At 36.5% G+C, this 25,960-nt stretch overlaps 1 protein-coding gene across 4 annotated transcripts in view; it reads left to right on the top strand.

The window, feature by feature from the left end:
* Nucleotides 1-25,960, top strand: part of RB1CC1 (RB1 inducible coiled-coil 1) — a 77,692-nt gene that overhangs the window by 47,463 nt on the left and 4,269 nt on the right. For all 4 annotated transcript variants that reach the window (XM_040585876.1, XM_040585875.1, XM_040585877.1 and 1 more), the window contains 7 exons: nt 1,755-1,881; nt 8,599-10,514; nt 14,891-15,050; nt 17,306-17,414; nt 17,532-17,772; nt 20,816-22,256; nt 24,361-24,419. In XM_040585876.1, coding sequence (XP_040441810.1) covers nt 1,755-1,881; nt 8,599-10,514; nt 14,891-15,050; nt 17,306-17,414; nt 17,532-17,772; nt 20,816-20,927 — 2,665 coding nt within the window. In that variant the 3' untranslated portion in view covers nt 20,928-22,256; nt 24,361-24,419. The remainder of the gene's footprint in view (nt 1-1,754; nt 1,882-8,598; nt 10,515-14,890; nt 15,051-17,305; nt 17,415-17,531; nt 17,773-20,815; nt 22,257-24,360; nt 24,420-25,960) is intronic.

The raw sequence follows: 25,960 nt of genomic DNA, 5'->3' as shown, positions 1-25,960 counted from the left end.
TTTTTTTTTTTGCCCCAAGGCCACAGTCCCGCAAAGGATGATAAGGTAAATCCAAAAGGAGGATGTTCCGCTGTCATCTGTCAGGTTCACCAGCAGCCTTAACCTGATGCCTGTTACTGCACAGTGTCAGAGATGAATTCACTACATTTTTCACTTAGATTTTGTACTGGCATCCTTTTTGATTAAGAATTCCTGGCCAGCCATCCTTATGGTATTGCTGCTGGAATTAATAAGAAGTATAGTAAGCTTAGTCTTCTTGACAGAGGATTTGTCCTAGATGATGATACAGCTTGATAAGCTCTGAGGCTTGTTTCTTAGTGTTTCTGCAGTAAAAAAGTGCAAACTGTAGTATCATGCTGACGTTTGCCTGATTTTTGTTTGTAAGAATTTTTCAGCCTTCCTGGGAAGTTTGGACGAGTTGAGGAAGAGTTTTGCCTTAATATTATCAGAAAACCAGTCACAAACCCAACTGTTTGTTGGTCCGAATTGTAGTGACATAGCTTTCCACTTGATGGCAATGGAGGTGGGATTATGTCATGTTCTTCCGATTTTTTTTGTGTTGAGGATTATGATTACGGTGGTGGACGTGACGGCTTGAGTGTGTGAAGCTGTTATGTACCTTGGTAGACATAGCGTCAGAAGAAACTTTAGTGCAGGGGTCCTCAAACCTTTTAACCAGGGGGCCGGCGCGCGGATGCAGTGGCAGGCAGTCATCTGCGGCTGTTTGGTTTCCCCCCCAACCCCCGGCGTGGGGTGGGGGGGTGGGGCAGGGGGGTTCTGTAAATACCGGGGACTGGATTGAGGACCCTGGGGGGCTGTATCCGGCCCACGGGCCATAGTTTGAGGACCCCTGCTTTAGAAGGATAATTTCTTCAGTATTTTTAATACCTAAAGGAGCAAGTATTAGGCAAATGGAGACCCAGGAGAAAATCTTCTATCAGCATTGAACCCCTGAGCTCTATAGTTAAAATGGTGCTTCTATTTACTTACAGTAATTCAGTCTTCTGAAGTTACATGTTTGAGCAATTACTGAAATATTATTTTTACAAAAATACAGTAGATACCACTTGCTTTGCATATTGAATAGAGAATGCAGAATACACTGAAGTGTAATCTGCTTTTATTGTTAGTCTAAATTAACTCCTGCTTGATGATTTTGGTGGAGCTATTCTTGAACAAATTAAAAAATCTGGGTATATGGACTCTAAAGAAAATAAATGTTGATTTTTCCAAGATTTAGAAAACCGGCAATCAAAAGCTTATCTTGCAACACTTGCAATATGAATGTGACATCAATCAATCTTTTTATTTAGGTTACCTATTATCAAAATAAAATAGTAGAGAATTAATAGCTGCTTTAAAGGAAGAGCTGGATTGGAGAGAATCCAGCTGCACAGGAGAATAGTCATTTGCAAACATAAGTTCTTCAATTACAGAGCTGATCACTCTCAGTTCTCTTCCAGTAGTACCTAGAGTTACAACAGTAACGGTAAATGTTTTCCTCAGAAGGAAAGATGGACATATTTGCCCATCATTGTGTTTATTGTTGTCTACTCCTTAAATGCTCTCAAGTTCTTAATTTTAAAAGACAAATACCAGGTGGTTTGAGTGGATTTTCCATGTAAAATAGATGAAATGAAGGAAGTACAAACCTTATACAGAGGGAAGCCTAGTATTGTAGAATATACACATAATTTATTTGAATATTAGATTAACAATGTGGAAAAAAGATTTATTCCTGTACTGTTTTTCAGGGTGCCCATACTTTGTGACTTCGAACCTCTTCACCAGCATGTACGTGCTCTACATAACCTGGTAAAGGCAGCACAGAGTTTGGATGAAATGTCACAAACCATTACAGACCTGCTGAATGAACAAAAGGTATTTTTGCTTTTCTTTACCAAGAAAAAATATTGGAAGAGTAGAATATTTTCATAACACCACTTTGTCAACCACTTCAGAAAAACTTTTGTTTTTCAAGGTGTAAAGATTAGTTTCTCAACTGCATAATTCACCTTTCTAATTACATACTAGTAAATATTCTGAGAATTTTGAGCTTTTCAGTGAGTAAAATGAATCTATGTAGAGAACAGTGAAAAGATATTGAATATCTTATAAATATTTAACAGATGCTTATATGCCACAGAATTGTAGAAGTAGAATTTTCTGCTAATATTTCTGTTTTCTGTCGTTTTATGAAGCTTCTGTGTGCAGAATGTGTACATTTTGCTTTTGTTGCTTTATTTTGGATTTAATTAAGTTGTTACTTCTAGACTTTTGCATTGCTTTTTGAGACCTTTTGGTGCAAGCAGTTAAGGCAGAATTTGGGGCCTTCGTTGGTTGTCTCCATTAGCTTGAATATTGATGTCATGTACTCTTCTGTTGCAGTCCTGCTTTTTAGGGAGGGGAAGAAATTTGTGTAGCCTTTCTTTGAGTATAGAAGGAATAGATGGCAAAAAGACCTCTTAGTTTTTGCTCTACCTGTCAAGCAGACTCTTGTCTCTAGAAACTCGTTTCTGCCCATTGCTTTTCATTGCTTCTGTGTGTTCAGTCTCTTCTGAATCCTGTCACTGAAATCATTCATAATTTACCAAACGGGTCCTTTTAGCTTCCGACTGTAGCCTGTCCCAGTGAAACTGCGGGTGAATTTAGCATTCCTTAAAATTTTATGCTTCAGATTGGGTTTCTTTAGCAGCTTTGGTATAGGAAGAAGGTGGCATTTTTCATGTTACCTTCTATGGTGTGTTTGTATGCACTTTGACTAGAAGCATCTTTCTATAAATATCAAGGTTATGGGCATGTTGGGTTTTGAATTGGCAAAATCCTGCTTAAACCAGGTGACGTGAAGTCCTTTACCTTGTTATTCCTTTGAGATTTGAGCAAGAGATTTACTGGAAGTCTTTTATTTATGTAAAATATGAGATCTGGGCTGCTCATTGTTCTGTAATATAGGAAAGGTGTGTAATTTATGTCACTTCTTAGATCTTTTCTCTCTTTATGAAGATTGTTTTTTATATGAACAGCCATTAAGAACAAAAGTGGTGGGGCCTGACCACTGTATCATTGAACGGAATGGCTAGGAGTAGTATAAATTTTGTGAAATCTAGGAGCCCCCAACTTGGAGCATCCTAAAATTAGTCTCAGAAACTAGGATAGTGACAGGTGTTCTAACAAAATATTTTTTCACTAAGGCTTGCAATGTCAAAGAGTGAAATAAATCCAAGGAGTAAGTTTTAATTCAAAGTGGTATATCAGTAGAAAGATGAACAGGAAATGTGCCTTACTTGTTCAAGTCTTGATGGTTTGCCCTGTTTGGTTCAGAGTTGCTTATCTGAGATATTTTTATCAGTATCTGATTGCACAAAAAAAGATGCTTGCCCAATCAGGAGAATCTGTACTTCCCACTCTTTACTTTTTGCTGTGCATTGACCAGTTGGGATTCTTGGCTGATGCAGAAATGTCAAGTGCTTAGACAGGTTTGGATAATTGTCTCTTTCCTTAGAGTAAACTGCATTGCACAGTCGGAGCTGGGCCATTCATGATGTCACCTTGAAAATGCCCATCTCTGTGTGTCATTTCAGTGACTGGTTTGAACTAGTTTTTGGAATTGAAGCAAATAGATGTGTCAGACTTTTTCCTTCTCTATTGACAGTGTTCTTGTTATTACTTGATGAAAGGTAACTAGGTCTTTCTCTTTGTTGCTTTATTCTGCAGACCATCTGAAGTGTGTTTTTTTTTTAAATTACAGTACTTTCGCCCATGTTCTTTTCTTTGAATAGAATTACTGAAATTTGAAAATGGTCTTTTCTTATCCTTAGTATTGCTGGGATTTTACATATATAATTAGAAGGATGAAATAAATGTTTAATAATAGGCCTGAAGATGCCTGCAGCTTCATGCACCTACACATTCTGGTGGTGAAGTGTGAGATACTGTCCCAGCTTGGTGCAGGGTTGCTCATGACCATGCAGGCATTGAGTGTTGCCTGTATAGCAAAATGTTGGTTTTGTCCTTTCGCAAGGAGATGCATTCAACCCCAGCTTCCCTTTTCACACAAGTGGTGGCAGAAGCCTGGTTGGTTAAGTTGGGCTGGGATATAGCTTCCCTGGCTTGTTGGCAGTGCAGTAGTTCAGCTGTGTCTAGATCAGGCAGGATTTCATTCTACTGCAGGAGTCCTCAAACTACGGCCCACGGGCTGGATACGGCCCCCCAGGGTCCTCAATCTGGCCCCCGGTATTTACAGAACCCCCTGCCCCCCCCCCCGCCGGGGGTTGGGGGGGAAACCAAGCAGCCGCAGATGACTGCCTGCCACTGCATCCATGCGCCAACCCCCTGGTTAAAAAGTTTGAGGACCCCTTTTCTACTGCATCAGGTACAGCAGGTACAGCAGGTGGTCTTTTTGAGAGTTGCTTTAGGCAGGAGAGAAAAGCTGTGGCCGCAGACAGGTGAGAAAAGACCAAGTCAGACAGGAGATCCAGTACCTTACTGGGGATGTTAGTAGCATTTCTTTTTAAGTGTCCCTGTAACTTACTATTTCAGCTTTCAAGTTCGTAGAACATTAGTGACTATATGCTTCTCTGGCTGATATGGTTTCTTTTTTTAGTACTGCATCAGAGTAGTTAAAGAATATTGTGGATTTTTGTTACTGCTTTGACATCTGCTTAATGGTCTCACACCAGAGTTATTGCTGTGCCTTCTCATCTCCATAATACAAAGTTTAAGCAAATCGGTGATTGGGTCAAAGATGTCCAGGAGAAAGTTAAGGTGCCTGTAACAGTCGGGTAGGATGATTAAGGTGTCTTCTCCACATTTAGGTGAATAATGTATGCAATACAATGGTATTACAATTTTCTCTTGTAAGAGAAGCTGCCTTTCCAAATCAGAATATGAATCTACTGTTCTAGCTGAGTTCAAAACTACTGTTTGTAATACTTCCAAGAATTGTCCTGTTCCCTGACTACATTTATTCTAGTAACATAACTGTAACAAGGCATGTAATACAGCAACATCTGAGAACTTAAAATTTTAACTCTACTTCTCTGTCTTTGCTTTCTATTTTTTTCTTGTTTATTCTCGTCTCCTTGTCCTTTGTCATTACAGGAATTGGTGTATGACATATGCATACATTGCTGCCTGTAAACAAACTACATGGCAGGCACTGGCTTCTGGGGGAACAGGCAAGAGTAAACAAAGCTTTCCATATAGTTTCAGCTATCTAAAATGTGAGGTTTAACTCTTCGCTAGTTAGTAATCTGATAGTCTAGTTAGATATCTATCCCACAGCAGAGGCATAGAATTTGTTATAGGCCCAGGTCATGAGGAAACCAAGCTCAAGTAGCATGTTTGTTACTCCATGCAGTGATGATTATTGTTGTTTTTCTTCTTCATGCTATATCCTTACTTTTTACCTTCTAGGATGATTCTGCAGGGGTGCCAGAAGTAGATGCCATCTTTCCTTTGCATGTGGCTTTCTGTAGGGCCTTCTAATATTCCCAGTCCTTGAAGTGCTTTTTTTAGTGCATACTTACTGACATCTGTGATGCTAGCTGTAAAACTCTGGTTTATCAATGTGAAATGTTTGTCACTTAAAGCATATGCCTTGAATCTGGGCATGCATTAGCATATACAGTGTCCTTGAGCATGTCTTTTTCTAAGCTTTCTTAGATTAACAGCAAGCTAAAATTAAACCCAAGGGAAATGCTTAAACCTGGACTAATACTACCGTTAACAAAAAAATACCTTTCCCTGTAAGTTGTTTTTGTCTAGTGTCCTGTGTTCACTTTTGATAAAGGTATATCAAAAGTGTATAACTTACTATCATATAGATGCAAAGGCTAATGGAGGTGAGGTGTAAATGTAGCTTTACTAAATAGATGAGCGTCAGAGCTGAAAATAGCTTGTTCCTAAATCTCAGTTTGGAATTCAGTCACACTACATCTCCATTAAGAGAACGTTTACATGGTACAGAGAAGAATAGGGTCCATTTGGGTAGCACACACTTGTAAAAGACTGAGGAAACAAAACTTGGCTATTTAAATATCAGCAGTCCAGTATCTGTTACTTCTGTCTTTTTTTTGGAGTTCTGTTGCTGACCGTTTATTGCACAACTCTGCTAACCGTTGGCAGTCAAGTAACTGAGTTCAATGGATAGCAGAATTTTCTTCAATAAAAATTAACATACTGAAGAACACCAGGCACCCTATTTAAATGCATGGAGACAGTGTGGATAGTCTGGGAAAGAGGCACAAGCAGGATCATCAGGACTATCAGCTGGAGGCAGTGTTGAGTTTTTGGAGAAGAGCACCATTCTGAAAGATCCTCAGTAGCTGGAGACTGAACGTCTTATGGGAATCTGTCACTGCAAATATTCCCATGAGTCTGTAGGAGCAGTTTCTTTTCAAGATAGTCACATTCCTCAGATGAATAACGTAAGTCCTTCAAGAATGAAGGATGGAAAAGCAAGGTAATGGTTGGGCTATGGTGTTGCACATAATGCATCTGAGACTTTAGGGCACTGATCCATTAAAAAACCTCAGTGTCTCTTCCAGTTTGTGATCCTGATGATTTTGTTCTCAGCATGTGTCACAGATACTCTCCATAAGTGTTTTAATTGTGTGTATTTCACTGTGGTTTTCTTAGGAAAAATTGCTTTGCTATCCTGTTAAAAACTTGTTCAGCAATGTATCCTTGGTGGGTATGTTACTTTTTGGCTGTATGTTACTTTTTGACTTCCACTGGGATGTGTTCTACCCTTGTTGAAGCGTAAGGTTTGTATTTTTATTCTGAGAATCTGCAGATGATATTATTGTTGTCATTAGGGCTTCTGTATTCCCTATTGTATTTAATAGTTAATAGTATAAGATATTGCAGGTTGACCATTTGTTCCTAGTTCTGGTAGATGTGAAGATAGTAATGGAAGAGGACTTCGATGCACGCTTTGCTTATTCTGTCAAGCAAAGCTTGCAAACAGTAAATTTATTATGTGAAATCTATTAAATAACAAAGCTAAGAAATTTACAACTGAAGTGCAATCCTCTAGATGCATCATACTGTAAGTTAAATTGAGTTTCAGTCACAAAACAATCTTGAAAATCACAGGACACAGGCAGTTTGCAGTGTCTAAGGCCCTGCTGTGCTTGATTAATTTTTTTATAGCATTTCAAAATGGTGCTTTACTGAATTTCAGGTGCATAGAAATAAATGCATGTAACTTGGCCTGCAGTTAAAACTATTATAGCTATGATGAATCAGACTTTAGCTGAATTAACTTAAAGTGTATATTCCATGGCAGTGTAGAAAAGTATGTCGTCTTAGAAATAGGAAAAAATGGTTTCAAACACTGATCATGAATGTACACTTTACAGCAGAGTAGGCACTGGAACTTGAGATCTTGCTTAATAATTCATATGGTAATGAACAAGAGCTGTTGATAATGAGATTTAAACGTGTTATCTAATTACAGTTAATTGGAAAATTGATTTGAAGGTAAGTTCTTAGCTTTTGAAGAATCAAAAGCACTGAAATTGATCGAAATTACTTGGAAACAATTCCACAAAGGTGGAGAAGCTTTATTTAATCTTTCCATTTGTTTACAAACTGTTGTTACTCATGGATGATTATGGATGGTTATTCTAACCATTAGTTTTTCAGCTGAAAATTGAAGGATCTGATACTACAGTATCAGTTTAGGTGCTATCCAAGGTCTAGAGCCAAAATGACAAAACCAGGGAGTGATGGGGGAGCAGTATGGAGGGGAAAAAAGTCAACTCAGGCTGCAGTGTCTTGCATTCTGGAAAGTCAGAACGTTGCTTTTAAATAGAATGTGCCCTGTGTTACGCTATAGCAGGAGTCCTCACACTTTTTAACCAGGGGGCCGGCGCACGGATGAAGTGGCAGGCAGTCATCTGCGGCTGCTTGGTTTCCCCCCCAACCCCCAGTGGGGGGGGGGGGGGAGGTTCTGTAAATACCGGGGGCCGGATTGAGGACCCTGGGGGACCGTATCCGGCCCATGGGCCATAGTTTGAGGACTCTGCACTATACTAACTTCTACACTCTCACAAGCAGAACAATTCTGGTTTTAGTATGTTTAATAGACAACAGGGTTTTTTTTTTTGTGGTAGAGCTTATTGTAAACCACCTTAGTTTAGTGTATTAATAGGGACAGGATTAAACTGATATTTTTTTTAGCAGCTTTAGCAACAAAATAATCCTTTTTTTTAGTAACAAAATTATTAGGAAAACTAGAATCAGTAGGCCGTTAGAAAAAAAAGCCTATTTCTTACTGGTTACTTCAGGGTTTTGTATCATCCAAACTTGTGTTTCAGCCTTTTCAAGTAAAATTACATTTGGTCTGTGTAGGACTTTTGGATAGATAGACACTTTATGTATGTAGAAATGCTGCATTTTTGAAACTTACTAGAACATATCTCTGAATTTCTGCAATTTTTGCCTATATTTTAGTTTTACATGTCTTGGACTATTACAGTTAATATATCGTGACTTTTTAAGTTCTTGTTTTGCCTGGTAATTTTTAATCAATTTAAAATACTAAGTTTTGCCTATCACTTCGTTAAGTGTTTGTTTCATTGTTTTGTGTAGGCCTCCAATAGTCAAGCATCACCACAATCTGCTACCACACCAAGGATGGAAAGTACAATAGGAACTGCAATTGCTACCTCTTCGAGAACTCCTCCATCACTCAGTCTTCAGGGTCCCCTCTGTCCTCCTGTGTGTCCCCCAGCTCCATTAGAAGAATTATCTCCAGACAGCATTGATGCTCATACATTTGATTTTGAAACTATTGCCCATCCAAACTTGGAGCAAGCTCTCAAGCAAGGATCATTGGACTTGGATTCATTAGCAGAAAGTCCAGAATCTGACTTCATGTCAGCAGTAAATGAGTTTGTAATAGAAGAAAATCCAGTATCTCCTAATGTAATAAGTGATCCACAAAGTCCAGAAATGATGGTGGAATCTCTTTATTCTTCAGTTATCAATGCAATAGACAGTAGACGTATGCAAGATACAAATTCTTGTGTAAAGGACGTTCCAGCAGAAAAAGCATCTGTCAGTGTTTGCGTGGAGAAGTGTAGGGTTATTGCCCAAGACTCAAAGGTACATTTAAGAGGTATAAAAGAGGATCTTTGCCACTTTAGAACACTTGTACAAAGAGAACAGTGTGACTTTTCTAATTCTTTAAAATGCACTTCGTTAGAAATAGTAAATACTATAGAGAAGGTAAAACTTTCACTTGAAAAAACACTAAAAGATAAACATCAAAAAGAATTACAGTCTTTGAAAACTGAATATGAAAGTAAAATTAATAAATTATTGGAGGATGGTGAAGAAAATAAAAAGAAGATTAAGAAGTTAAAAGGTGACTTATTAGGCCTTGAGGAAGTTCTTCAGAATAAGAATGATGAATTTGCAATGGTGAAAAATGAGAAAGAAGCTGTAGTTTGCCTTCAGAATGAAAAAGACCAGAAATTACTTGAATTGGAATGCCAAATGGAGACACAAAATTGCGAAATTAAGGAACTGAGACAGTCACGTGAGATAGTACTTGAAGACTTGAAAAAACTTCATGTTGAAAACAATGAAAAACTACAACTCCTGAGGGCAGAACTCGAGAGTTTAGAGCAAAGCCATTTAAAGGAACTGGAAAACAACCTACAAGCCAGGCATTTACAGGAATTTGAGAAGGTGCTAGCTGAGCACAAGGACTGTTTAGATAAATTAAAAAAAGAGAACCAATGCAGACTTGAACAAATGCAGGAATCTCATGCAGTAGTTGTTCAAGAGAAACAACAACAAGTAGAAGAGTTACGACTCAAGGTTTCAGATCTGTCTGATTTGAGGTGCAAATTAGAAGTTGAACTTGCCCTGAAAGAGGCAGAAACTGATGAAATGAAGCTTCTTTTGGAAGAAAGCAGAAACCAGCAACAAGAGACCTTAAAATCTCAGATTGAAAAGGAAACTGAAAGTTTAAGAAAGGAGATAGATAGATTAAACAATAAAATACAGATTAACAGTGATGAATATCAAGTGGGCTTATCAGAACTAAGGACTCTGATGACAATTGAGAAAGATCAGTGCATTTCTGAGCTAGTAGACAGATATGAAGAAGAATCAAACTTCCTTAGAACTGAACTAAATAAAGTAACACTTCTTCATAAAAAAACTTCTGAGGCAGAAAAAAGACTTTCAGAGCAAATAACGGAACTACAAAGTAAGTTAGAGTTGGAAGTGAATGCCCTAGAAAAGGAAAAAACAGAAAAATTATTTCTCTGTGAGCAGCAGGAAAAATATGAAGCTATTATCCATAAGCTTAAGGAAGAGAAAGAACTGTTAGTATCTAACCAAGAACAAGACAGGCAGTTGCTCATTCAGAAGCTCAATTGTGAAAAAGAGGATGCAGTGCAAAGTGCTTGTAAAGAGTTTGAATTACAGAGGGAAGCTGCTGAAAAAGGGCTTTTGGAAAAAATACAGCAACTTGAGATGCAAGTAAACCAGAGGTACTGTAAGAATTAAGTTACTGTGTTTTCCTAGTATTTTAAAGTAATGAATATGGTATATTAGTGATGTGCTGTGTACTAAGTAAAACTTCTCTGTATTTGTGATAATGTTTATCTGGGTTGGTTTCTGTATTCAAGTTTCAGGTTACTTCCATTTTATAGATAGTGATAGTTTTGTGTCTGTAAAAAAAATTCAGTTTCTAAAATACCTTATAGAGTATTATTACAGACAGCAATGAAGGCTTTGTACTTCAGTTTTGCAATGATACATTGAAGGAATGTTTCCAGAGCATGTTCCTTGAAATTCTAATTTTAATGGTCTTAGCCTCTCTCCTTTCCCATCCGTTGCTCTGGTATTAGCGCTGTGTGAACATGCAGTGGTTAGCTTTTAGGCTGGTAACTTTCTCTTATTGGCTAAGTACATATGCTTCTTGTTGCTAATAGTGGCATGAAAATGTGTGTGGGAATATATGTATGATTGACTGGGAACTGTCCCATGGCCACCTGGACTTTCTGTTGACTTTAGCTGCCATGGTTATGTATTTCAGGGTCTTCAGTTTGAGCTTCATAAAGAAATACACATGGGCAACATAATTCCAAAGAACATTCTAACGTTGTTTTTCCATTGTTGATTTCTGTCGTTTCCATTTAAAAAAAAAAAACAAAACATTTTCCTTTGCCATGAATGCCTAGCATTACTCTTTCTGACTTCTCTTACCTTATCTACTTACTAGTTCATAATGCCTGTCAGCAGAGCAGATTATGCTGTTATGGAATGGAAATACTAGGATTTTTATATGTGGCTAATGCTTAGAAACTAGTCTGTTTTGAAATGCTAGAGTTTGTAATTTATGTTCTTGTAGCGTGAAGGAATGCAGTGGATAGATCTTGTTTGTATAATACTCAAACAGATCATTTTTTCCTAGGTATTATGATATACCAAGTATGTGAAATGAGTATAAAGAAATGGACGGATAAATAAAATGGACAGAGTGGGCATAAAAGCCAGAAGGGTACTACAGAACATGGATACAGACTTAAATTGGAATTTAACTTTCAAATATCAATGTCATGTTTAAAAAATAAAGGGGGGGGAGGGGAGGTTATGCAGAGAGTCCAACACATGTGCAGAATTCCCTTGCACAGTGCAACAGAAAACTGAGTATGTTTCACTTGAATTTTCTACTTCAGTCCCATTACCTAAGGATTTTTCATATGTGAACATATACATTGTTAAATGGTGTTGTATCATGTCTGTGTTTTCTATGTCAGTGTCCAAAAAATACATCAAGATAATAAGATATGGTTTTCGAATTAAGATTAGGATATAATGAAACTAAAAACTGCCCTTCTGAATTGAAGAAACTATTAATGAAATATGGTGAAATGAGGAAAGAAAAAAAGATAAACTATGTTCTTTTCCTTATATATGTATTAATGCACAGTAAGAGTTTTAAAAAGTTCAGTCAACAGAAAAAGATGTAGTTCTGTCATCAGACTTCTTAAAAATCCAGCATCTACACAACAGCTGCACACAGCTGTGTGTATTCTTATATGAACAGGATAAAACAGATAATATTTCTTCAAAATACATTGCTATCTGCTTCGGTCTAAAGTGTTAGTAGTTTGTTACGAATTCTGTCAAGTAATCTGGATTTTGTGTGATGTTAAAATAAGTATCTGCTCCTAAGGCTCCTCTTTATGTCTTTAATCTGCTGGTAAGGTTTTTCTCTGGGAATGAAGACATGCTGTGTTTTTTCTCCAGAGGGCATATATGTTAAGTGAATCTGTCTTAGTATTTCGAAGTCACTGGTCTAGCTGTTTGGATTTTGAGCTCCTAAAACCCAAAGTTATGTCAGTAATCTGAGTTCATTTTTTTTTTTTCATTTGGTTGTTTAGCATTAACTTGTAATGGCACAAGCCAGCTTTTTTGTCATGTGTCTATATGCTTGTCAGATAAATTTCCTTTTCTGCATGAGCCGTGTTACATTAGCTGTCTAGAAGGCATGGACAGGGAGTTGAACTGTTAAATTTGACTCAAGTGTTGCATTGGTATCAGGAACTTAGTTTTTGAACTTACGTGAAAACTAACAAAAATACTTAGAAGTGAGAAAAGTTTGTGACCCATGCATTGCCAACATATGAAAATTACTGTGTTTTGGTTATAAATGTGCCTGAAATTCAAGTAATCATGATTAGGAAAGATAATATAACTGCAAGGCATTTGTTACTCTCCTATTTAATCCTTTTACTGTATGTAGTGTGTGCTAGCCAAGATTAACTGAAAAACACAGTTTCTGTAATGACTTCTGTTAAGTGGTTCATTGGTTAGTTAAAAGATACGTAACATTTTAAAGAATGTTAAAAATAGAATAGGAATCCTGACTGCTTTGAAAACTAAAATACAGCTTTGTTGTCTTTCAGCCTTGGTATTATGCAGCCACTTCTATCAGACCATCATCAGTGGTGAAGCTTCCATGTAGAGAACATGTGCTGTCTCATGCAGCTAGCCTCGGTTTAGAAATAAATTGAAATTTAATTCAGCACAGAAATGCTTTCTCAGTGGCACAAAAAAGATTTGCCTGGGTGTTTCATAACTTGCTTTCTTTTATTTATGATTTCTGGAATGTCAAAGGTTGTTTTGCTGCACTAAGAACTTCAGTTGGCTTTCAAAACTTTTATTTACACCTACTTACAGACTTTTTGACTGCTCAGCTACTGCTTAATAGTTTGTATCTTCAGCATGTACCCAAGTGGTGGAACAGTGCTAGTGTTGCTAAATACATCCTTTGTCATCTTAGAGTAGTACTTGCAGAGGAACCGTGATCTCTGAAGAAATGTGCTTTTGGTGTCTTGAAAACACTGAACATTTAGGCATTGTAATTATTGCCATAGGTGTCAAGACCTTTTCAAATTAAAGCTGTAAACCCAATACTTAATACAGTGACGAGGTTTAAAATCTGGTAATGTGCTAGCTTCCTGTGCAGAGTAACAGTATCCTTTACTTGGCTGTCATCTGCAGTCAGTAGTCCAGGCAGCCTGAGAGGCAGATGGTACCTGCTTTGGTTTAGTGCAGCTAACAGCTCTTTGGGTTTAGGCTGATGTATTAAGTTGGCATTTAGATTACCTGGAGTAATATCAGTGATTTATTTTTTTTTGCTTGTAAAGTAAGGTGCAGGCCTACCTCTTTACAGTTCAGACAGACTTAGCCTGTACTTGCTTAACTTGATGGGGAGAACTGGTGGCAAAAACAGAGGTAGGTGAGTATGTGCTGGATCGTATGGTAAAGCAAAGACTGTAGAAATGGCTGGAACTGGTGGTTTCATGGATGTCCAAACTCCCATCCCATATGCAGTGATCAGAATTTTAGGTTCACTGCCTCCTCTGCAATTCAGTTTCCTTTCATGTTCTCTGTACTGAATCTTTCTGGTTTCTCTGAGGTTCTGTAGTCCTTTGTCTTAACAGAGAAGCTTTGCATTATGAAGCAAGGATTATTCTTGGGGCATTTTTAGCATTAGGAGTTGTGCTTGAGTGTTAGTATATTAGCACACAATGTTTTGCTTTCAGCACAGCCCATCTAATATCAGGAGACCATACCTTCAGGCTGCTCCAACTAGAGAAAACCATTAACACATCTATGTAGATGGAGAGTTAGGTTTGGGCGATCCTTTATATTAAATTTGATTCTGTTGTAGAGGAATAATAAAAATTTAAAATAATACAGTTTTTTACAAATGTTGCCCAACCAAGGGATTTCTCTATCCTAGTGTTCTTCAGCGGTGGTTCTTGATAACTCAAGCCAAGACACAGACTGTAGTTAAGGTTTTGTTTCAGTAATGGAAAATATTTGGCCTACATAACATTGCTTGTTTCAAGAGCCATTTAAAGTTGTTTTCCTTCCTTTGTCAATGACTATTGATGTTTTCTTAAATCACTACTACTGTCCTCCAGATTCTGCAACCCATAGTTCTGAGTTTCATCTCTGGTTTCCTTATCGGATTTGTTGCTGAATTGCTTTAATGATGTGATAGTCCTGGAGGCTTTGCATTTTGACATGCTAAGAATCTTCAGGGAGTTGATTGTCATTGTTTCTTGTTTTACCGCTTTCTACACCTTCCATTAGTTAGAAAAGTGAAAACAAACACCCCTCCACCCTCAAAAATATTCAAAAATAGAGCCAGTGTTGTACCCTAAAAATCCAGAATGCCAAAGAGAAGAATTTGGTGAGATGGTAATGATAAAAAGTAGTATTGAAGATTGGTAATGACTTAATTAGAACACAGTATTAAATATTTCAGAAGAAATGTCTGTGTGTTTGCTTACTTCATGTATTCTGTATACGCTGCGAATTTAAAGCCTAAACATTTTCTTTTAAGTCCTCCCACTGAAGCATCGGCTGAATCCAGCTTGGTTGCTGAACTTCAAGAGAAGCTTCAGGAAGAAAAAATGAAGTTCTTAGAACAACTTGAAGAACAAGAGAAGAGAAAGAATGAAGAAATGCAGAACATCAGAACATCGCTCACTGCAGAACAGCAGGTAAAGCTGATTCTATTTTATTACTTTTGCGCCCATGGCAGTTACGTGTTCTTCTGCTGTTTTGAAGTTATGGAGCTGGTTTTTAGGTTGTTTGGTTTTTTGCTATGTAACCCTTGCACATTCTAAACTTGCACTATTATCTGGAGCCAAGAGATGATGTGGTAATGGAATCCATACTTAAGCATTTCAAAAAAAAAAAAACACCCCCACCACCAAAACCCCACCCACCACCACCCTGAAAAAAAACACAAAAACATACAAAAAAAACCCTAGTCACAAAAATAAAAAATTGCACCTTAAATATCTCTGAACTGGGCAATCCAGATTCAACTTCTGTTATTTGTTGACTTCTTTTGCTTAAGTTGTTAAGGTAGGTGCTGTAAGTGTTTTATGCATTAATCTCTTGAACTCCAGAAAGGTACTGGTTAAGTATAGTTTTAAGTTAACAACACAAAAGTTGTGGGCAACACACAACTAATTAGGAATGCTTCTTAATGGCTTTTAAACTTTATTAGCCTGGGCAGGTAGCATTTGATGTTCAACACAAATGTTACATCGTACTTAAACTTAGAAAGTTTATGTACTCCACACGTTGATACAAAAATATATTGCACTGGATAAATAATTATCTGTGTCCACATACTTCTCCTTTCAAAGCATCTTGAATCTCTTGGATTTTGTAGATGAGTCTTCAGTTCTTAAATCAAGTCTCTTAGTAACAGCTATTATTTACGGTTTTGTTGCATTTAAACACTAGAAAAGGATTTTCTGTTTTAAGCACCTGTATTTACTTCAGCTATGGTAGGATCAGATAAGGACAAAGACAGTGTAGTGATCAGCCAGTTTGGTGAATGAACTCTATGAATCACGTAGTGCAGAGAGCAGAAAATTGCAGACAATTACAAAAGAAGGAATATTTTTGAAATTTTGAACTGCAAACATTGATACTGAAGTGAGGCTTACATAGTAAATCTAATGGGAATATTTCGTACGTTATACTGCTAATCATAAGATTTCTTTTTCCATCAGAATATGCTTTAATAGGCCATTTTCCTCATCTAATATTATTCTTTTATGCAGCAGAGTGTGGAAGGGAAGGTTCTTAAGGCATTAGCAGCAAATTCCAAGGAAAGATGGAAGCTTTTATTAAAAAAAACAAAACAAAACAAAAAAAAAAACCAAACACAAGAAAACAAAACAAATCCACCATGAAAACAAACAAATAAAAACAACCTTTCCCAAAACTATAAAAAAGTTGTATCAGTTTGTGCTGAAACCTTGCTGGACTGGCTCTGCAGATCAGTGAACATTCTGAGTATTTAACCTCACTGTTGATGTTGGGTTTTTTCTCAGTAAAATTATCTTAGAGGTGTTAGTTATGCTTGTGGGGTGTGATAGTTTTGTTATGCAGATGTATACCCAAGGCTGCTGTGCACTGTGTAAGGTGTGTAGCGTGCCAAATAGCTTGCACTTTGAGACTGAGAGTTGATAGGTGCAGGCTAAGACAGTCTTAAAACTCACAAAAATAAAATTGTAATTTAAAATATCCTTTTAGTGGATGGTTGGTTGTATTTTTTGTCTCTTCAGCACAGCCTTAAGAGTAAAGGGGTGAAGGCATAGTGGTTAATAGAAGGATTGAAGTGGAAAGATTTGTCTGACTGATACCAAAGGATATGCTAGGTTCTTATGGTCAGTTATTCAAGCTACTAGCCAGGATTCTGGTATGATTTCTGCATTAATTAACTGTTTACTGAGGAGCTGATGCATGACTTGAAATGTATTTTTAATTCAGGTTCAGTATATTATTCTAGTTTTGTTACTAATTTTTTATCACATGTAACGTTTTGATGTAGTGCAGCTTTGTCTTAATAATTATAATCCTTAAAGTAATAGTTTTTAATATGAAACAGGCAACTGTTGTACATTAGCTGGGCTATAAGCACTATGTTAAAAAAATAAACCAAAAACATATAAATTACTATTTTTTTGACAATGATTTCTTTTATTATTATATGTGTGTGTATTGGGCTTGAGGGAATCAGAGGGATAAACTTAGTTACACAGACCTCAAAACAAAATATACAGAGGTGTTGTCTCTTCACAAAAATAATACGTAAACAAGTTTAATTGCTTGTTTAATTATAATTTGGGAAACTGAAATGTGTGATCTTTTGTACGTTTTTCTTCTAGTGAAGTATTTTGTTATATTTATGCAGTACATTTCTTATTTCAGTAATACTACTTTCTGTTTTCAGACCAACTTTAACACTGTTCTGGCAAGAGAGAAAATGAAAAAAGAAAACATAATTAATGACCTTAGTGACAAATTAAAAATGCTTACGCAACAGCAAGAAAAAGATAAGGGTAAGAAAACTTCTGAAGAAGTGTTCATCCTTTTTAATAGGACAATTCCATTCACTACAGATTGGTTCTGATCCTTCTGCTGTAATTAAAAAGCATGTTTATTCACTTGTCTCGTAGATTTGATTGAAACACTTTCTGAAGATCGAGCTCGCTTACTTGAAGAGAAGAAAAAGCTTGAAGAAGAAGTTAATAAACTGAGAAGTAGTAATTTTTCTCCATCAGCCTACTCGGCAGCAGCTTCAGAAGTTTGTGGAGCCTGCGCAGCTGATATTCCCACTGACACAGACAGATTGGTTTCTGACATTGCAGCCGAAGGGAGAATGGATTCCACAATGGAAACCAGTATGATGGCTGTGCAGTAAGTATGGGACATTGTAATAGAAATATACAAAGTGTGCTCTCATTCTTTAGATGTGTGGTGTTGGGTGTTGTGAAGGGCAAGTGAGTATGTTTAACACACCTTCTGCCTTTGTTCTTGCTAAAAATAATCTTTTAAATTACGCATACAATTGTGATGTCATGATGATCAGAAGTGTGTGGTTTTGATGACTTAGAGGTATGCAACTTATAGGCAAAACTCAGCCCTACAATTATGAGATGAAAAAATAATCCAAGTGTATGAAACATAAGTGAAACAGGAGAAGAACAATTGTAATGGTGAATGAGCTGGATGGCTGTATGTTATTGGCATATTTTTCGAACAGTGGCTGGCTCTCATTTAAAGACAAGAAGTTTATTGTTCATGTACATGTGTGCTTTAAGATAGCATAACGGCATTCCTTGATAAAAGGGAGGCTGTGATGGGTATGCTTGGTGGAAGTTAGGCTGAATCCTCAGGTTTCCAAACAAATAATGGGACTCAGGCTGACCAAGGGGCCTTGTTGGACTGATGTTTTGTACTATTGGAGAGAAAGACAAGTATTCAGCATCTCTTTGTATAACCTCTGAATCATCAGTACCATCAGCTGTGATGTACTGCTGACTTACTAGAGGGCAGTGATGGGGCTGGGAAAAAACTGCAGTGATTTAAACTAATTTACTTGAAAACAGCTAGGGCAAGCAACTTACGTACTTCAAACTGAACTTTAAGATCCGTTCATTTGTGTTTGGATCTGGTTAATGCTGTGGATTTACAACAGATTCAGTTAGCATTATGTTGATATTTCACTGATTATCACTCTTTTTGTATGGAGGTTTAATTAGGGGCTAGTTTGTGAGCAGGTGTCTGAAGGTGTGCTTGAAATACTGAGGTGATTATAGAGATCAGAGGGAATTGGTTTCTGCAGCCATCAGCTTCACTGTATTCCCTATTTTGGGTGCCTTACAATAGCAGTGCGCTTTGTTATTGGCATATAACACCTTGCCTAGTGAGTTAAGACTCTACATGTAAAGCTAGTAGACACTTTTTAAGTCTGGTTTTAGTATGTGACTATGAAGTCTTCTGAACTTCAGTAGTACTGACTGGCACAAAGTTGTCCTGTTGGTTGTTGCCAGGAATCCAGCTTACTGCAAATGTATTTTCTGTGTTTTTCAGTAAGGACTACTGTAAAAACATACATCAAGTTCATAGCCTTGATTCTTATTTCAAATGTACCTATAGTAATTTCGTAAAAATTTCTGAATAGTAAAGACTGTCTGATACTCCAGGAGAAGGGTTTATGATGATACATACAAATATCCTATTTTTTCCTATTTTTTAACAATTTTTGTATGTTTATCTTAAATATAGAATGTTAGACTTAAGAATTCTGTACTAAAATATGCACGTTCTATTATATTTACTTTCTGACTAGAACAAGACAAAATGAATAGCATGTGATGCGTATGCATTGAAATAAGACTCATTACTAGAAGGTACTCGGCTATTATCATGCTTAGTGCAGTATCGGAATCCTTTCAGAATGGATTAGTGGGAGAGAATTCAGGCAAAAAGGGTAAAGAAGTTTTGTCCAGCGTATTCAAATTGCTTTTTTTTAACCCCATGTAGAAACTGAGGAAAACTTGAAAAATTTAAGTCTACAGTATGAGTATGTGCTGCTATAGCAGCCTAAGAAAACTGAAATAATCAACATTTGGGTTTTTTTTACTGATTCATGAGAACTGTTCTTCATGCTAACACTTTCTACATCTTTGTGGTGGAAGATTGCATTTCTTTAATTCCTTTATACTACTAATGCTCATTTTAAGATCCTTTCCTACCATGTCCAATTAAGGAAATCTGGATTTGAACTTGAAAGCACAGCCACATGGGATGGTTTCTTTTATGCTTTTACACCTGCAGTAGTTTATTAAAAGACTTTTAATGCATACATTATGATTGCATTGTCACATATCCTCTCTTCTCCTCATCCTCCCGTAGATTTTCTCATTTGTGAAGTTCCTAAGTATCACAGGCTGTGTCATGTTACCCTGAATAAACAGCAAGCCTGCTTTGTTCTGGTTACCTCAGTGCAATGAGATGTTTTGGGAAGACAGATCTTGTCACCTTGTTTAAAAGAAAACAGAAGTTCTTATTACTGAGGGTTTTCAAAACATCTGATTTATACTTCAGAACTGTACAGTGTAATGTTGAATTCATTTGCATGGAAAAGAAGCTTAAAATCCAAGATTAATTTTATTATACCCCTAATATGATTAAAGGCTTCTTTTTGCTCATTAAGAAAACTTATCTGAAGAAACTGGCTGCATCTTTGAATTACCCACTTGATAAAGCTTGCAAATGTTGAACCGTTTTTGAAAGGAAAGCAGAAAAAACAGACTGTAAGCTGCTGGTTGTTACCCCTTTACCTACTTTCCTCCCTATTGACCTGCCTTTAAAAATAAGTTTTGTGTTGGGTATTATTCTGTGTTCTTAAGAATTTTTTTATTAGTATGTTAGATTATCTTGCCACGCTTCAGTGCTCTGCTTGTCACAGATAAACAGAAGAAATTAGCAAGTTCACATTGATATCTTTGTACCAGAGAACCCCATGGCATGGAGACTTTAAACTACAAAGATTAGGAAAATACGACATTTCAGAGCTTAACTGCAATATCACGAGTGAACTGCCAAAGCAGCGTTTGGAGCTGTATCTTTCATCCTGGTGTTTCAAAAATAACACAAAAAATGCAGAAACAGCCCCATGTAACTTTATAACTAACCAATGACTGAAAACTTGCTGTCTTGTTGCAAGAATTTCCTTGGGTTTAAAGGGGGGTGGGGGGTGGAAAAATCCCCCCAAACCTGCCAGAAATGTTGATGCTGATTCTTAAGGTATCTTTCAATGCTGTTCCCTCTGTGCTAGCAAATACTTGGCACTCACTGAGGGAAGATGGGGGCTGTGGTGGGTGGGAAAGATAATTTTTGATCATGAAAAGAAGTTTCATTTTTAACCTGTCCATTTTCTTCCTTTTTTTTCCAGTGAAAATGTCCATATGTCTGAAGAAAAACAGAGGATAATGTTGTTAGAAAGAGTGAGTAGACTGATTGTGAGGTTAAGCGTTACAACTAAGTACGTACAAGTACATGTATGAAGTTGTGCTCTGGTTAGTTACATACTCTGATGCAATATAGTATCTGCAAGGCTTATAAATATCATTCCAGAGAATGATTTTTCATTATGCTCATTTTGGAACAGTACAATTCATTGAAGTATTTAAAAATAAGTGTTAATACATTATACTTTGCCTAGCTTAAAGTTTGTTTATTCTGTTTATGTAGGCTTCAGAATGAATGAGTCATGTGTAATACTACTTCTTAGGAGTGACAGTTCATTGATCTAGGGAATTTTCTGTAGCAAAAAAGTTTTGATAAGTTTTCCAAATTAAGACATCCAAAGCAGCTGGACAGAAATTAAGGTTGACTTACCTGTTTCTCTTGGAAATGAGTAGTTTCTCCTCTTTGGCTGCTGTTACCTAGATCATTTTAATTGGACCTGGAGTGCATTATAATCTTGACAGTATTACTTCTGTAAAAGGTGAAATAACACGTGCTTAATACTACCATTTTTTGAAGTAACTGTCGTGCCTTTACAAGCTAGAATTATAAGTTTCTCTCTCACACCCCCCACCTCTCCCAAATACATTCCTTATATTTTCTCTTCAGTTAAAACTTCTATTTTGAGCGTAGCTTCTAACGTACAGTGCGTAATTGAACCTTTTTGATGAAATAAAAGTTGTTATTCTTGGTAAAAGGTGCTAGATTAACTCTCAGTAGTTACATTGGAATCTTTTAGATTCTAGTAATTTTAAACTATTCGGTCATATCTATCCATTGCAGCTGCCTTTCTTGCCTTCTCAGAGTTGACCTTAAGAAAGAAGTGTTTGGCTTTCAGCTTTCTAGGATCACTTAGACTGAAATTTGTAATCACTTAGAGAACATGAATGTCGTCTTAAAGGATTGTAGCACTGTATGAGGCAAGTGGCTGGATGTTTCTGAATAGGAGCACTAACATGCTTTATTCTGTCATCTGCTTACAAAAGATAGATATCACAGGTAGAAGCTGTAAAATAGTAATAAATTACATTTTGTTTGCTGTTCTATCAGTGAAATGTTTTTGTACCTTAAGGAAAAGTGTGAGTATGGAGATGAGCATAGCTTAGCAGTGGGCTTTATAGCACTGGTAATTGCTAGACCTGAAATTTTTTTTAGATGGCTCCATTCAAAAGATGTTTTGATATAGTTTTAAAACTGAAAGCTATAGTAAATACGTATATTTTGTAAGTAGTCTGGCTCTGGTCATATCAAAACCTTTTTAGACAATTTATACTGTATGAGGTGTATTAATTGGTTAATCAGATAAGATTTTTTTTCAGACTTTGCAGTTGAAAGAAGAGGAAAACAAGAGATTAAATCAAAGACTGGTAAGTATTTGTGCAATGTATGTTTTTAATCACCTGAAAAAATAAGAAAAGCTTACTAAAAATGTGGAGGTTTATTAACTTGAAAAGTGTTTAAAGTGTTAAGACAAGTAGCACATAAGTGTAACCTAGTAACCTTTCAGAGGTACCTCAACTTAGCAGTCTTCTCATGGAAACGATTCACAGGACTGTAGAGAAAGAAACTTCTTCCCAAAGAACACGGAACATCCAGGCTTGGGGTAGGGGGAGTTAATTTCAGTGGCTCCATGGCTCGGTTTTTCAACAACAGTAGACTGAAGGCCAGTTTACAAGAATGTTAAATATACCTGCACATTAAACATAATTAGGAGTGTTAGTAAGAACTTAAAGATTGTGCTTGGAAAAGTGCACCTGTCATTTTTGTGAGGCATGAGACTTGAATTCTTCCTACCAGCTGGAACTACAAACAGCCATCATATTAAACACTGAAGTAATAGTCAGTGCAGTGCCTATGGGAGAAAAAAGAAGAGTGTTTACTTCTCCTTCTGCTTACCCACAGTTTATCCTTACTAACAGGTCACAACCTTGAGTCTTAACAAAAATTGCTGTGCATATGGGAAACAAACACATCCTTTAGCAGTTTATTGCTTGAACTGGCCGTGGAGATCTCACTTTAAGCGACAGGTTGATACCTAGGAGTTTGGTAGGAACCGATACCTGTGTAGTTGCAAGTAAGATTTCTAGCAAAAATGTTTGATAGGATCTCAAGTAGGAGCTGCCATTTTTCTGTTTGAGGTAAGACTGAAATTTACCATGTAATTTACTCCTGCTATGTATTCAGGTATGAAATTGCAGTATCTTTCGAACGCTTTCCATTTCACATTACACTTGTATATAATAACCCTGACTAGTGCAGGGCATAAGAAAGGATTGCAAGACACCTAAAAGCATATTTTATAACAGGATTTTTCTTATTCAGAATGTCAGCGAAGTGTACAAAAGGTATTTCAGGGTAGCTTTTACAGTAGAACTCCAAACATGCTGGACGTTCCTCTAAACCTCTCTGTAGATTTCCTGAATTAAACTCTTAATCTCTTGTCACCTCAGAGTAAAGTGAAATTGAAGAAAAGTGTTGTGCAAGACAAATACAAAAATATTTGTTATAATTAATACCAAGCCTTTGTAAGAGAAATTGGCAGCTCATTGGTGTCTAAAGCAATTCAAATTTGGTTTCTAAATGGGTTCTAATAAGAACATATCTTTTCAATTTGTTACTTGAAAATTGGTTATTTTGTAGATAAAATAAATCTTATTTCTTGTCTCTTCATACTTCTTTCTCCCCCCTTCCTTCCCAATACATTTCTAAAACTGAAATACACTTAAAACACATGAATATCAATATTTAATTCTATTGAGCTGCTTCAGATAAGGAGCCCAGAAGGGGTTCTGCACAGTAAAAGAGATTCTTTTCAGGACACTGGCTTGTGCGGAAAAACTTATGAGTTACCTCTGCAAGCAACAAAAAATAAAAAGAAGCTCCTTTTCATACCAGGAATGGTGGTATTTGGGTTTTTACATGAATTACTGAGAAAGGGAACCTTTTTTTCTGTGTAAACGTTACATAATTGAGCCTTTGTTTGGTCTTAGTGAATTTGACTCAAGTTTTGTTCAAGGGAATGCTGCTCTGTCTGTTACAGTAAACTTTAGGTTATGTGACAGTCTGTAGTAAAACTGAGAGATCATATAGAGTTCAACATCCAGAATTTAATTGTAATAAACATATTTAATCTTAAGTGTTTTACCATCAGCCTTTTTTAGAATGCCAGTGTCTTCTGTGTTAGGTTGCGCAGCTATATCATAGGTCTTGTGTATACTCAGAAGAAATCTTCAATGGCACTTATCTGGAAAGCAGTTTTAAATAATGAGGGAGAAGTCAGTTATGTAAGAAATTTCATAATGGCAGGATGGCAGAAAGGTGTGCTATGTTCTTGAGTGAATATAAAATCTGCAAGAATAGACGCTGTTTTGAAATCAATACTGAATTATTTCTCTTAACCATATTGTTACCTGCAATATACATCTTATCATAGCTTGCCAATACTTCATAGTGTTTCTCTTTTTTGTTTAGATGTCCCAGAGCATGTCATCAGTATCCTCGAGACACTCTGAAAAAATAGCAATTAGAGAGTAAGTACATGTTAATTTTCATATGAACAGATGGATATGCTTTCAATAGGTATGTAGTTAAAGAATGTCACAGTCCTCCTGTTCTTGCTGTGTGGTGAAAAGATTTATAGGCCATCTGTGTAGTTTAGCTATCAATTATTGAACCATCCCAGCTGGCTTAATAAATAATAAACAAAAAAGGCCTTTCTGAATTGTGTGTGTTGGTGGCTGTCTTGTGTTCTGTGCCTTTCTTTACATGGTTCATGAGAATACTCCTTCACGGGATTTCTAGAATCCTCCCAGAGTTTTCTTTTAGATTACTTTTTTGTTTATCTGTAACCTTCTTGAAATTGTGCTAAGAAAAAGTAGAAGGAATCCTGTTCACCCTGAATATGCATAGTGTTTCATTATATTTCAAGAGAAGTTTTATCTTTCTAGAGTCTTCAAAATTTTTGGCTTACCTTGACAGAATGAAGTGAAATAAATTCAAATATTCTGTTATATATTATTGTGTTGGCGGTGGCAGCTCCAGGTAGAATGGAAATTGCTGGGAAAAAAAGTATTAATTCTTGCAGAATATGAAAGCTACAGAAAACTGTTCTTGAGTAATTTATTGGTCTGATACTAAATGAGTAATACAAAAAATCTTTTTGCAAAGAAAACCAGCACCAATTATTCCTTTAATGGTTTCTGAATTACTGACCTTGTTGCAATAAAAATGCAATTTGTTGTATGTGCAGAATCAGATTTTCCTGTTAGCCTCTGAATATTCTGGTAACTGTCTTTGTAGTCTCTTGGTAATCGAGGAAAATACTGTGAAAGAAGAATTAATCTGTCCAACAGAGATGTCTTTAAGTCAGTGTCGTCTGTTGTCATAGTAAATCCAGGCCGAAAAGCTTGGATTATTTAATCTGAAAGTGAACTTTAAAGAAGATGTAAATTTCTCTCTAAATGTACCTGTTTACCTTTGACTATATATCTGGAGTTTGCTTTTATGGAGAAGAGTGTTCCCCTGTGCCACTTGCTCCCCCATCTTCAAGAGCAGTAGTAATACTTTGTTTTGGAGCCCTCTCATGGTCTAATGCTTAATTTGTAGCTATTTTAGACTTTGTTTCATTAATGGGCAAATAATTTATTTCCAGCACATTTGCACTGTAAAACAGAAGTTGGAGACAGAAAAAGTTCTCTGAATACTGTGCTGTATCTTGGTATTAGAACGTGGTGGCTTTCTGTTATCCTAGTGTCAAAAAGAAGCAGCTTTTTGAAACTTCTCTTGTAATGTCACTGCTGGCTGTCTTTTGCTTTTAACCCTTTCATGATGAACACTTCATCCCTTCTTTGTCCCGTGCCCTTAAAATTTTGAGATTGAATAGCTACATAAATGTTTTGCTGTATTTTTCTGTGTTCAAGTTGACTTCAGTTTAAAACATCAGAAGAGTGTTTTTAAACACTGGTACACTGATCATTACCATAAGAATAAAAGTAATATAAAATTCTATTTATGTTTTAAAGCAAAACTGTCAGTTCTTCTGAAAAAATATTGAGTTGATGGATGTAGAAGA

Source organism: Falco naumanni, chromosome 3, assembly GCF_017639655.2.
Source record: "Falco naumanni isolate bFalNau1 chromosome 3, bFalNau1.pat, whole genome shotgun sequence".
NCBI classification, from domain to species: Eukaryota; Metazoa; Chordata; class Aves; order Falconiformes; family Falconidae; genus Falco; species Falco naumanni.
This window is presented reverse-complemented; position numbering and strand designations above follow the sequence as displayed.